We start from the raw sequence: 14,416 nt of genomic DNA, 5'->3' as shown, positions 1-14,416 counted from the left end.
AACTTGGTACCTGTCCACTTCCTTTACTACCTCATGCTTACCGAGGCAGATCATAGACCTAAACCTTGCCCACTCATCTCTCATGGACCCGAGAATGCTTTGGGAGGAGGATGAGGCGACAAATTCAGGATCTGGAAGTGGAGGTATGATTAATTCCCATTTCCCAAAGCAGAGGGAAATATCCAGGACTTTGTATCCAACAATATTTAACGGTAAAGTTACCATAGTCCCAGGTGACCATAGGGAGCTCTCTTTTTTGAGAGGGAGAGCTGACTGGAGGTGATTTAACCTGAGGATCACACCTCAGGTGAGGGGCAAGGTTGAGAAATGATTTAGTCCAGTCCTTTTTTTGAAACAGGTTTCCATTATCATAATGACATCAGACCCCAGAACTTACTATCTCTGGAGAGACGTATCTGAGAGGTAGACCAGAAGATTTACTTGGGGACGCCCCCACAACTATGTCCCCTTCCCCACCACCTCCTATTTTACCCACTTGTTTCGTACACTTTCCCCGGCTTCTAAAAGTAGCTGGGCTTTTAAACCTAACTGCTATAATCTAGTGACATAGTTCCCCTTCCCCTGCTTCAGTTAACCCAAAGCCTCAGGAACCCGTTGCACTTTTCTCAATATGATTGTGATTATCACTCTTCAGAAGTTCTGGTCTAATATTCCAATGTAATTATGCATGCCTGCAGCTCAGCAGTCTTGTTTGCCAAGCCTCAGGAGTTCGTGATATGAAAGTTGGCACCCGGGTTGATAAGGTTGTTAAGAAGGCATACGGTGTGTTAGCTTTTATTGGTAGAGGGATTGAGTTTCGGAGCCGTGAGATCATGTTGCAACTGTACAAAACTCTGGTGCAGCCGCACTTGGAGTATTGCGTACAGTTCTGGTCGCCGCATTATAAGAAAGATGTGGAGGCATTGGAAAGGGTGCAGAGGAAGTTTAAGAAATAAGAAATAGGAGCAGGAGTAGGCCATCTGGCCCTTCGAGCCTGCCCCGCCATTCAATAAGATCATGGCTGATCTGTCGTGGCTCAGTTCCACTTTCCCGCCCTCTCCCCATAACCCTTAATCCCCTCTCTTATCAAAAACCCATCAACCCGCTTCTTAAAAATATTTAGCGAGGCAGCCTCCACCACTTCAACGGGCAGAGAATTCCAGAGATTCACCACCCTTTGAGTGAAGAAGTTCCTCCTCAACTCCGTTCCGAACTGCCCCCCCTTTATCTTGAGGCTGTGCCCCCTAGTCCTACTGTCTTTTTTGAGCGGGAAGAGTCTTTCCACCTCTATCCTATCCATCCCATTCATCATCTTATACGTCTCAATGAGATCTCCCCTCATTCTTCTAAACTCTAACGAGTACAAGCCTAGTTTATTCAGCCTCTCCTCATAGCTCAACCCCCTCAACTCCGGTATCAGCCTAGTAAACCTCCTCTGCACTCCCTCCAAGGCCAAAATATCCTTGCGCAGGTGCGGCGCCCAAAACTGCACACAGTACTCCAGCTGCGGCCTCACCAATGCCCTATACAGCTGCAGCAAGACCTCCCTACTTTTATATTCAATCCCCCTCGCTATGAAGGCCAGCATCCCATTCAGGATGTTGCCTGGTATGGTGGGAAGGTCTTACAAGGAAAGGCTGAGGGACTTGAGGTTATTTTCATTAGAGAGAAGAAGGTTACGAGGTGATGTAATTGAGGCATACGAGATGATCAGAGGGTTACATAGGGTGGACAGTGAGAGCCTTTTCCCTTGGATAGTTTGGCTAACACGAAAGAACGTAGCTTTAAATTAAGGGGTGATAATTATAGGCCAGATGTCAGAGGTAGGTTCTTTACTCAGAGGGTAGTAAGGGCGTGGAATGCCCTGCCTACAGCAGTTGTGGACTCGCCAACTTTAAGGGCGTTCAAATGGTCAGTGGATAGTCATATGGATAACATTGGAATAGGTTAGGTTAGAGGGTCATTAGATTGGTTCCACTGGTCGTTGCAACATCGAGGGCCGAAGGGCCTGTACTGCGCTGTAATGTTCTATGTTCTATGAACCTAATTTAGGCCTTATTGCACTCCCTCTTTCTCTGACCCCATCTAATACCTTACCATTTCTCACCCTAGTGCTGTTTGCCTCTCCAATACTTTGTGTGCTTTGCTTCTGCTTTTTAATGTTACACCCTAGTTCCCATCAGTTTTTGTGCTATCGATCAAGGGATTAATATTGGCCAGGACACTCGGGGTAACTTCCCTGTCCTTCTTCGAAGTAGTGCCATTGGGTATTTTGAGTTCCATTTGAGAGTGCAGGCAGTGCCTTAGTTTGTCACCTCAGAGACTGTGTCACACTTCCTCAGTACTGGCACTGGGATATCAGCCCTGATTTCTGTGCTCATGCACTGATCTGTTTTAAGTTTAATTTGAAAGTTTATTTATTAGTATCACAAGTAGGCTTACATTAACATCGCAATGAAGTTACTGTGAAAATCCCCATGTGGGACATGATCCAACAATTTTTGTCTCAAACCAACTGAGCCACGGTTGCCTCCAAAAGATGTTTATTTGCTTTACAAACGCACTGAGAGAGGGGCTCTGTGTATCGAAGTGAAATGTGCCTTTTGTTCCATGTCTCCTCTTGGTGGATTGACTGTTTTGAATTCATGTTGCGCTTTTGAATCAGCGTCTTTCTGTCCTTCCGGGCTTTCCGTCCTGATCCTTCCTGCCGTCCGCTCTGGAAACATGGCGGCCGCTGCTGAGGGTAAGTTAAGCGGGATAAGACGAGAGCAGCATGGGGAGAGCCGTATGCTGAGAACGGCCTGAGTTAGATGACAGTGAATTAGAGTGGATTGGGCCGGACCATCCCGGTCTCCCCAGTAACCACAGCTAAATCAACGTGAGCGTGCGGGATGAATGGACAGTGGGCTGGTTGGGCAACAGAGCGCATGTGCAGAATGGCTTACAGCTGTGCGCATGTGCGAGATGGCTGGGCAGCTATGCAACAGAGCGCATGTGTGGAATGGCTTGGTAACTGCGCATGTACGGGATGGCCGGCCAGCAGGCTAGCTGGACAGCTGTGCGCATGTGCGGGAGACACTGCCGGGGTCAGGGAGAGAAGACCACAGTGTCCTGGGACTGTCAGAGTGGGAGGCGGACGAGGACGGTCTGCAAACTCTACTGACTTTGTAGAGCTTTCCAATTAATCCAACGCCCTAACAGCCATGAGAAAGATTCTCCTTCAGCTATTTATCCCGTTCCTTTTTGAAAGTGATGAACTATTGAATTTTCTTGTACCCAACTACTCTCAGGCATCACATCCTCAAACATAATGAAAAATTCTCATCCCAGCTCTTTTTCTGTATGCTAATTGGTTCAACATTGATTATTCCTAGTCTGGGGCACCAGGAAAATTGGTGGCACTCCCTTCCTAAAATCAACAGGCTTGGGAAGGCCACGAGAAAGGTGGAGCTAGTCTTCTTGCACCTGACTGCCTGTCTGGATATTAAGGGAAAGGTAAGAGAGGCATATATGATCCATATCATAGTTGAATAGCATCATGGTTTGGGTTTGACTTGGGGGTTACTGACTCCTTTTTTAAGCTTGCATTTGCTCGTCTGATGTTGTGAAGGCCAGAATTTATTAACCATTCCTTACTTCCCTTAAGATGGTAGTGAAAGTTCTTAAACAGTTACAGTCCTGCTGCACAATGTTGTTCAGTTGGAACTTCCAAAATATTGACTTAAACATGAAGAAACAGTGATTAATATCCCTAACAGGATGGTGATGAGGTTTTCATGATCTTGCTTTGCTTGTCATTCTCAGTGGTGTAAGTTGCAGGAATGGGAAATGCTTTGATGCAGCACGGGTGGTTTGCCACAGTGCATCCTTATAGAATGAAATTATTTCTGCCACAGTACACCGGTATTGGGTTCAGTAGAAGGTGTGCCAAATAAGTGGATGGCTGCTTACAGGAGTAGTTCAGATTCTTGTAACTGCACTCACCCAGGCAAGTATTCCAGCCCCCAAAGCTTTCTACCACTGGGAATTTTCCTAGTTCATACTTGGATCCATTGTGGATGAGTTGATGGGGATGGATTGCCACATTTCGCCAATATTCCCATTATCATTGTATGCCACAGCTACCAAGATGGTGGACGATGTACAAGTGTCACATATAGTCAACACATGTCTGTAGCATCATAAGATGACTCCATTGAGTTTATAATGTTCCGGGTTAAATTTTTGTAACGTGCTGCGGGACATAAGAGGCCATTCAGCCATCAAGCCTGTTCCGCCATTCAGTTACATCATAGCTGATTGTCTATCTCAATGCCACTTTTCAGTGCTATCCCCATATCCCTTGAGGTCATTAGTATCTTTATATTTTTAGAGATTCTTGTAAAAGACTGAAGGAGGGAAGTTCAGAAGTGATGTTAGGGGTAAGTTTTTCACTCAGAGGGTGGTGAGTGAATGGAATCGGCTGCCGTCAGTGTGGTGGAGGCGAACTCGCTGGGGTCTTTTAAAAGACTTCTGGATGAGTATATGGGGTTTAGTGAGATTGAGGGTTATAGATAGGTCTGTAGGTTGGTAGGTGTTGATGTGATCGGCGCAACTCGTGGGCCGAAGGGCCTGTTTGTGCTGTAGTGTTCTATGTTCTAATCTCAATAAACCAAACACATAATTTAAAGTCATGTCTATCTATTTGCTGGTTTATTTTTGCCTCTATAGAATCTTATCTTAAAATAAACTTGATTAGTAATTTCTAACCAGTGTATCTTTCTGTGATTCTGTCATAGTCAGCCTACATGTGACTATGATCCAAGGACATGTCACGTTTGAGCCGGAGTGACAGCATACCCTGTAATTCTATCTTTTACTCTATACTTTTAAACCTGTGACTGTAACACTACATTCTGCACCCTCTCCTCTCCTTTCCTGTGAACGGTATGCTTTGTCTGTATAGCATGCAAGAAACAATACTTTTCACTGTGTACGAATACATGTGACAATAAATCAAATCAAAAACACAACAGTGTGGTTGACTTTTAAATGTCCTCTGAAATGGCCTAACAAGCTATTCAGCTCAAGCGCAGTTAGGAATGGGCAGCAAATGCTGGTTCTTGCCAATGATTCCCACGTTCCATGAAATGATAAAAAACATAAAATGGTGGAGAATAGCATGCTTGCATTTTAGTAAGCTCAAACATTCAGATATTCCATTTTAATATTTGGAGAATTGTCAAATGCCCAATATAACTTTGTCTCTTGAATCTCCTGTGATCTTTTGATTTGATTTATTATTGTCACATGTATTAGTATACAGTGAAAAGTATTGTTTCTTGCACACTATGCAGATAAAGCATACCATTTATAGTGAAGGAAACGAGAGAGTGCAGAATGTAGCGTCACGGTCATAGCTACGGGGTAGAGAAAAATCAACATAATGCAAGGTAATGCCATTCAAAAGTCTGATGGAAGCTGTTCTTGAGTCAATTGGGACACGACGTCAGACTTTTGAATCTTTTTCCTAACGGAAGGAGGTGGAAGAGTGAATGTCCAGGATGCGTGGGGTCCTTTTCCAAGGCAGCGGGAAGTGTATACAGTGTCAGTGGATAGGCGGCTGGTTTGCGTGATGGACTGGGCTTCACTCATGACTCTTTGTAGTTTCTTGTGGTTTTGAACAGAGCAGTTTAGACCTTGCAGGGAGTCTGTATGGCTAGCTTGGGACTCTAGCTTTGTCTGGTACTGTCTTTTGGCATCTTTGATGGATCTCCTTAGATCATATCTGGCTTTCTTGTATACTTGCCTGACTTCAACACCTCAGACCTGGACTTCAGCAAGCAGTGGATACCCCTGTTCATCCATGGTTTCCAGTTGGAAACACACGGATTTGCTTCTTTGGCACACAGTCATCTACATACTTACTAATGAAGTCAGTTACTGTAGTGGCATAGTCGTTCAGACTGGTTGCAGAGTTTTTAAATATTAACCAGTTTACTGACTCTAAGCAGCCCCGTAGCAGATCATCTGATTCCTCAGACCAGCTTGGGTTCTAAGATCAGTTAAGCGAAGGTTCAAAAGTTACAAAGAAGGTTTTCTGATATTAGATGGATTTTCTACCTATTTACAGTAACAATGGTTGGCAATATTCTGTGGGGATTAGCACACTTTCAGAATAATGATGTGAAATTGTCCGAAGGAAGCATGTAAGGAGTACTGAAGCTACGGTTTAATCATTCAGTTATTGTGCTTACGGTTTTCTGCTGGGTCTAGATCTTGATGCTGATGCCGGAAGTTAGTAGGTAGATGCCAGATATTCTTTGCTCCCCATGGAGAGGGTGAATACTGAGTCGGATGTGAAAGGTGATTGCCAATCTACCAGTAGCTTCCCGTTAAATTATAAATAGAGGTGATCTTGGAAACTCTCAAAGCATCAATGTCACTTGCCCTTCTACCTTTTTTCAGCGCTGGAGCCAAGCTGAGTCCCACGCTCTTTATGAACATGGCTGCTGTCATCTGGCGGAAGCTTCCCAGAAGAATCTGCAACCAGCGAACATACTCGAAACCCACTGGGTGCACAGGAGCAACAAAACCAGAATGCGAGGTTCGGGACGTTAACGACAGGCAAGCTGAAAGGTACGGCAGGACCATCCTGTGCTTGCCAAAGGAAGCTTTGGTGTTGAAGGACTATAAAATTCACTCCAAACCGGCAGCATATAACGGCACCATGAGGAGACCAGAGCAGAATGTTTCAAATGAGACAGATGATTACAATGACAATTTCTCTCTCTTTTTGGAAAATGTTCCGTCTGCTTTGGGAATCAAGCAAGTGCGTAACACCTACACGGTGACCTGCTCTCGCCGACTGTCCAGTGTCAGAAACACACTGCTGGATCTGGTCTATAATAAATCCAGTGAGGAGCAAGACAGTGCTGCCCGGTGGCCTGCAGCCACCACAAAGCAAAAGCTAGACCTGGATATTGTAGAGATCTACGATACAAAAGAGGACCCTCGGGGCTTTCAGAAACTCAGCGATGCCTACAGGGTTCTTTGTTTCAACAGCTCCGAGCAGAGAGAGCCACTGTCAGCAGAAGAGGGGCAGAGGATTCTGTGCAATGTCTCCTTCCTGAAAAGTAGCCTGACCCCGGAGACTATCTCGGACTATTTCCACCGACTCAGCTGGTTGCCAGCCGAACAGCATGAAGCATTGAAGTCGGATTCCCGTTTTGCGACGCTTTGCCGGTACAGCGTCGACAACCGGGGCGCGTTCACCTTGCCGCAGCTCCTCCAGCTTTTTGAGGCCATCGTGCGCCTACAGATTTCCTCCTCCCACACACTCCTGAAGGCCTACGAGGCCGAGTTCTGCCGGCGGGTGTGGGACATGGAGTTCAGCCAGCTCTTGTTTGTCGCTGACCTGTGGCGTTGCCTCGGCCGCAGCGCGCCACAGTACATGGAGATAGTTCTGAGCTGCGTTGCCCTGCGGTGGAAAGGGTTGACCATGCCCCAGCTCGTTCAACTCCTCTACGTGATTGGGGAAAACCGTCGGGCGCCTCCAGAGCTGATGCAGAAACTGGAATGGCTGCTGTCCATGTACTTGGAGCAGATGAACTTGGAGGAAGTTGGAGCTGCCTGTCTGGGCTTCTTCAAGTCAAAAAATGGGTTTTCTGAACAGCTGATGAAAAGAATTGGTGACAAGGTTTCTGCCAGAATAGAAGACATTAGCAATTATAGCCTGGTGAACGTAATGAAAATGTTCCGTTATACCCACGTGGATCACTTGCCTTTTTTAAAGCGACTGGGAGAGGTAGCACCTGAAAAGATCCCTAATATTGGCACTCAGGGGGTTATGCATATTGTGCTGGCCTGCGCTTCATTGCATTACTGTGATAAGAATCTCCTGGATGCTGTTGCTTCCAAGGTTCCTTCAAAGGTGCACTATTGCCGGAGCAAAGATGTCGCCAAATACCTTTGGTCCTTTTCGACCTTGAACTACGAGCCTGAGAACGCGGAGGAATTTTTCGGCAGCTTAACGGAGCAGCTGCACCGTAAAATGCACGAGTTTGAGCGTTTCCCGGAGCACTTGCTCACTGCCCTGCTAGCGCTGGCATTTCTGGGGCGCTTCCCTCACGACCTCATCAACGTCGCTTTGAGCCCACAGTTCGTGAAGCTAGCGACGAAAGAAAGCCCTTTCGAACTAAAGAAGGATCTCTTCACCCTTGATGGAACGGTGGCAATCGAGTGCCCTGATTATCAAGGCCACCGCCTCCCACTCCAGTTGCAGCAGGAAGTTACAGAAATGCTCTGGAATTTCGCCAGGCAGGACATTTGTGTCAAGCCTGAGGTACTGGAAGCCACCACCTTGCTCCAGATAATGCTGGGCGGCCCTCAGTATGTCAAGAACCACATGATTTTGCCCCACACCAGGTCAGCTGACCTTGAGGTGCACTTTGACCCCACTGGCAAGCCGCTGCCACTTAACGTGGACGTGGCAGATGAAAAGGTGCAGAAACTGGAGTTCAAGTTCAGTGGGGTCCCGGTCACAGACCAATTAATCTCCCAACTCGTGAAACGCAGGGTCGACAGACCCACTGTCAAAAGTGAGCCCGATAATGTGACCAGAAACGAAGGTGCCGAGACTGGTAAAAAGATGCTGAGAACAGAAGTTAGCCTTGGAGATGGAGGTTGCCCAGGGTTGAGTCTAAAAGTGTTTCGGAGTGGAGTGCCCCTAACAGACAGTCTTTTAAACACGTTATCTAGTTCAAAAATTCCAATGAAACAATCTGCTGACCAGCCCCAGGGTCCATCAGAGATCCGAAAACTTGCCATTCAGATATCCAACCGCAATCACTACTGCTACGGCTCCCGCATCCTCCTGGGATTGCACAGTATGAAGAGGAGGCAGCTAGTTCAAGCTGGCTATGTGGTCGTAGAGCTGCCCCACTGGGAGTGGTTCCCTCTGCTCAAACGAACTCGCTCAGAGAAACTGTCCTACTTGCACCAGAAACTGTACAATTCACTGGAGTGAATCGGAGAGGGCGCCTTCACACAAATGGACAATCTGTTTTCAGACTTTACGTTCTGGAGCTGATCATGTTCGCTGTAATAAAAGAATAAAGCTTGTACTATTTGTTCTGTGTCAAACTCATTTCATTGTTTGCTGATGGAATATCTGGTGGGAATTGCTGGCAGAAGTTATGTATTAATTGGATTTCGCTGCTCTGCTAATTGTGTTATGGCGGGAAATAGCTGTTCAGTTTTCGATGAAAAATAAGCTTTTGTTTTCCTTTCCTTGTTTTACAATGTTTTGTTTATTTTCTTTTAAAGTTTATTTGTTAGTCACAAGTAAGGCTTACATTAATACTGCGATGAAGTTACTGTGAAATCCCCACACTCCAGCACCAATTCGGGTCAATGCACCTAACCAGCATGTCTTTCAGAATATGGGAGGAGACTGGAGCACCTGGAGGAAACCCATGCAGACATGGGGAGAACATGCAGAAGCCGCATAGACAGTGACCCAAGCCAGGAATCAAACCCGGGTCCCTGATGCAGTGAGGCAGTAGTGCTAACCACTGTACCACCATACTGCCCCATTCTCCCTTCCTGTCCCCAAAGGTTGGCACTGATAGTTATTGACTGTGCAGCTTGACGGGCCAAATGGCCTTTTCTGCGCTATAAGACTCTACAATTATGTAGTTACATCGCTTAAGTATTTATTCTTCTTACAGGAAACATGAGTTTGGAGTGCTATTCTGTCACGGGAAAGATCTTATTAAGAGCAAAAGAACTAGCAGATCAAGTAGATCTAATGGTCCTTTGAGTTGTCTTTGCTGATCTTGGACTTCAACTTTGAACAAAAAACAAAGAAAATTACAGCTCAGGAACAGGCCCTTCAGCTCTCCAAGCCTGCACTGACCCATTCTGGGGACCATATCCCTCCATTCCCATCCTATTCATGTATTTGTCCAGACGCCCCTTTAAAAATCACTATAGTATCTGCTTCCCTACCCCTCTCGGCAGTGAGTTCCAGGCACCCATCGCCCTCTGTGTTTAAAAAAAAACTTGCCTAGTATATCTCCTTTAAACCTTGCCCCTAGAAATTGACTCTTCCATCTGGAAAAAAGCTTCTGACTATCCAGTCTGTCCATGCCTCTCATAATCTTGTAGACTTCTATCAGGTCTGGAGGGAGTGCAGAGGACGTTCACTAGGCTGATACCGGAGATGAGGGGGTTGGACTATGAAGAGAGACTAAATAGACTGGGTCTGTACTCGTTGGAGTTTAGAAGGATGAGGGGGGATCTTATAGAGATGTGTAAGATAATGAAGGGGATAGATAGGGTAGAGGTAGAGAGATTCTTCCCACTTAGAAAGGATAGCAGGACTAGAAGACACAGCCTCAAGATAAGAGGCATGGGGGGGGGGTGCAGTTTAGATCAGAGTTGAGGAGGAACTTCTTCACTCAAAGGGTGGTGAATCTCTGGAATTCTCTGCCCGTTGAAGTGGTGGAGGCTACCTCGCTAAATATATGTAAGTCACAGGTAGATAGGTTTTTGATAGACAGGGGAATTAAGGGTTATGGGGAGAAAGCGGGAAAGTGGAACTGATGCGCTTCAGATCAGCCATGATCTTATTGAATGGCGGGGCAGGCTTGAAGGGCTAGATGGCCTACTCCTGCTACTATTTCTTATGTTCTTAGGTCACCACTCAACCTCCGTTGCTCCAGCGAGAACAAGCCAAGTTTCTCCAACCTCTCTTCGTAGCTAATGCCCTCCATACCAGGCAATATCCTGGTAAATCTTGCTTTCTTGCCCATTCTCTATATCCCTTGATCCTCTGAGAGACCAAAAAAACCTCTCTTAGCCATAAAGATATTCAGCGATGGAGAAACCAGTCCAATCTGGAGTAGACTATAAAGCCTATAAACCCTTTGAGGATTTTTCTCCTCTTGGCACATTAACCCACCATTTGTAAAACAATTTCAGCAAAAATTGTGTGCTGCAGAATTGGATCAGAAGCTGGCAGCATTGTACGAAAACAACAATCGGTGGATTGTCTCCAATACCAACAACCTTTGACTGCTAAAAGCCAGATATCAAATGTCGTAAATGCCCTGTAGAAATCAACACCTGTGTTCAGAGCATAGGAAAAAAACTGTGGCTCAGCTGGTAATACTCTAATCTCTTAATATAGAAGGCTGTAATGTCCCGCCCCAGAGATTGAGCACAGAAATTTAGGCTGACCACATCCCCAACCCTCCACCCCCCGCTACCATGTCTGAGTGCAGTGCAATACTGAGGGAATGCAGGAGTGATGGATTTGATTTGATTTAGTACTGTCACATGTATTAACATACAGTGAAATCTTGGGTAGGTTAGGTGGATTAGCTGGTTATGGGGATGGGGTGGAGAGTTGGTGCAGACTCAATGGGCTGAATAATTTGATTTGATTTATTATTGTCACGTATTAACGTATTGTTTCTTGTGTGCTATTAAGACAAAGTGTACCGTTCATAGAGAAGGAAGCGAAAGAGTGTAGAGTGTAATGTTATAGTCATAGCTAGGGTGTAGAGAAAGATCAGATTAATGCAAGGTAAGTCCATTCAAAAGTCTGACAGCAGCAGGGTAGAAGCTGTTCTTGAGTTGGTTGGTACATGACCTCAGACTTTTGTACCTTTTTCTTGATGGAAGAAAGTAGAAGAGAGAATGTCCAGGGTGCGTTGGGTCCTTAATTATGCTGGCTGTTTTGCCGAGACAGCGGGAAGTGTAGACAGAATCAGTGGGTGGGAGGCTGGTTTGAGTAATGGACTGGGCTACGTTCACAACCCTTTGTAGTTTCTTGTGGTCTTGGGCAGATCAGGTGTTGCCTGTCTTATGTGGCGTTAAACCAAGACCTCTTGGATAGATGTAAAATATTCCCTGGCATCATTTCAAAGATGTGGAGATGCTGGTGTTGGACTGGGTTTAACACAGTAAAAAGTCTCACAACACCAAGTTAAAGTCCAACAAGTTTATTTGATAGTAAACTCACTACCTTTCAGGGTTTGCCCCATCGTCAGGTGAGTGGAGAGTTGTGTTTTTGACCAGAACACTCCACTCACCTGACGAAGGGGCAAAACCCAAAAGCTAGTGAATTTACTATCAAATAAACTTGTTGGTCTTTAATCTGGTGTTGTGAGACTTTTTACATTATTTCAAAGAGTAGGGGAGTTCTTTGCAGTCCCCAGACCAATATTTATCTCTCAAACAAACATTTCTTAAAAATCTGGTCACTTGGGATGAAGTCAGTAGCAGGAATTGTAGATGATTATTTTGGTCTTCCCATTGTTTAGTTGGAAGGAAATTTCTACTGATCCAAAGCTGGATATTGAACAAACAATGTGACAATTCAGATAAAGGAAACGTTGAGAGAGAGATGACAATGAAATAGTGCTGAATGTTGTCAGTGCGTGTGTGTGTGTGTGTGTGTGTGTGGGATGCTATATTTTTGGATGATGTTGCCATGTAAGTGAGAAATAGGACTAGGCTGAGGGTAGAACTTTGAGGGACTTGAGCATTATCCGTGTGACAGTGGAAAGAGAAGCCATTACAGACCATCCTGTGGCTACAGCTGGATAAGTAAGAATGGAACCAGGAAAAGGGAGTTCCATCCTATTGGGCAATGGATGGATGAGACACAGAGGATGTGGGTGGTGTGATCAGTGACGTTAAGACAGGCTGAGATGGATGTGGTGGGATAGCATGTGATGATCACAGTCAACATAGCATGTTACTTGTGACTGTTGAGAGCTGATTGGAGAAATGTGAGCATGGAGCTGAGGGAAAGATGCACATGGATTTGGAAGGGCTAATAGAGATATTGTAGCCTCTGTCTTGTGGATGAGGCTCTCACCTATGCTTGTGAGGTGGTTTTAGCTGCCTCGCTTGTTCCAGGTTCTGCAATGTGTAGGACTCTTATTTGAAAAGGGTCTGATCTTTCTCTCCATCCCTTTTCTAGGCTTCACACCAACTGCTGTAAAACAGCTTCTGCAGAAATCTTCTGCTTGCCATTTGATTCTCCTTTAAGTAGCTCTAATTTTACTGTTTTGTGCTGTTTTGTGTTCAGGCTTCAGCTAAATTCTATAAGCATGAGCTGGTATGCATTAAGATGCTTGAACTAAATTTAAGCAGTTCATAAGGTTTATGTTAAAAAAAAACACAAATACCAGTTTTATATACTGAAATAAGTCACTGTAAAGGCTCAATCTTACTGCTGCAGCTTCCTGTGACTGAATGTTGCTGAGATTGGCCTCCTACTGCATTTCCCCACATCTGTCACCTAAAAGAATCATGTTTAAGCTGATCTTCCTTTCTGAAAGTCATGTTGGTTGTGTTGATAATGTTCTCTTTGCCTTGATGTGTTGTTTGGCAATGCCAGCCTTTCCTGGGGTTTTTTTCTGGCGCTTCATCCATTCCCCAGCTGGAGTTCCACAGCTACATTAGCATTGTTTCTTGATGCTTTGTCTTTTATTGCTGGGTTAAGCATTGTGAGTTGGAACAGTTCTGGTTCAGTGTGGATAGGATTATAATGAACACTTTTTCCCAGCTATCAGCAAATTCCTTGTGATTTGGTGTGGTGTGGACAGTGTGGAGGTGCTTTTTCAAGAACTCTACTGTCTTTTTATTCATTAGGGTTATGGTCATTTTTAATCTTCCTTACTAAATTACCCTGTTTCCCAGGTACATTTGGCTTCTTTATAAGTCTCCCTTGTAGGACATTGTTAATGGCTTTGCTGAAATCCATATAAATTGCATCAACTGTACTACCCTCATTTACACACCTGGTCAGCTCAAAAATGCAATCAGATTTGTTCGTCATGACCTCACTCTGACAAAGCCATGCTGAGTACCCCTGATCAATCCTTGTAGCTCCAAGGGGAGAAAGGTGTTCTCTTTTAGCGTTTTCTTTAATAGTTTCTCTACCGTTGATGTGAAACTCACAGGTCTGGAATGCACTGCCTGGGATGGTGGTGGAACTTGGCCCCCCCCACCCCGCCAACGCCCCTTTCCAGTCTGCTCGATGGAATCTGCCTCCTGATTCCACAAGGAGGTTGCCAATTCTAGCATTGTTTCCCTTTGAGGATTCTCTCTGAATATTTGGCTGTTTGTCCTGAAAAATTAACATATGTACGTCTTGAGCGCTGACAAAGGGTCATCCTGACTTGAAACATTGGCTCTATTCTCTCTCCATAGACGCTGTTAGACCTGCTGAGATTTTCCAGCATTTTCTGTTTTGCTTCAGATTCCAACATCCACAGTATTTTGCTTTCATAAATATATACGTCTTCCATGGATGGTGCCGTTTTTGTAAATCTCAGAAAATCAAGGACTGTCACATCCTTTCTCAAGTGTGGTGACCAGGACTTTTACATATTGTTCCCATGGAGTGTGGGGCATC

At 45.1% G+C, this 14,416-nt stretch overlaps 2 protein-coding genes across 2 annotated transcripts in view; both read left to right on the top strand.

The window, feature by feature from the left end:
- Positions 1-3,384: 3,384 nt before the first annotated feature.
- On the top strand, positions 3,385-9,096 carry fastkd5 (FAST kinase domains 5). The gene is made up of 2 exons (XM_080196799.1): positions 3,385-3,495; positions 6,448-9,096. Exon 2 carries the CDS (start codon positions 6,479-6,481, stop codon positions 9,005-9,007), a length of 2,529 nt encoding a protein of 842 aa, XP_080052925.1. The 5' UTR covers positions 3,385-3,495; positions 6,448-6,478; the 3' UTR covers positions 9,008-9,096.
- ubox5 (U-box domain containing 5) overlaps positions 3,387-14,416 on the top strand; it is a 29,819-nt gene continuing 18,789 nt past the window's right edge. Inside the window, exon 1 of the mRNA XM_080196863.1 lies at positions 3,387-3,495. The gene's annotated coding sequence lies outside the window, so the exon portion shown is untranslated. The remainder of the gene's footprint in view (positions 3,496-14,416) is intronic.

The sequence above is a fragment of the Carcharhinus amblyrhynchos genome, chromosome 1 (genome assembly GCF_965287045.1).
Source record: "Carcharhinus amblyrhynchos chromosome 1, sCarAmb.v2.hapA, whole genome shotgun sequence".
In the NCBI taxonomy this organism is placed as follows: domain Eukaryota; kingdom Metazoa; phylum Chordata; class Chondrichthyes; order Carcharhiniformes; family Carcharhinidae; genus Carcharhinus; species Carcharhinus amblyrhynchos.
Note: the sequence above shows the minus strand (reverse complement) of the source record. Positions and strands in the feature narration are given on the sequence as shown.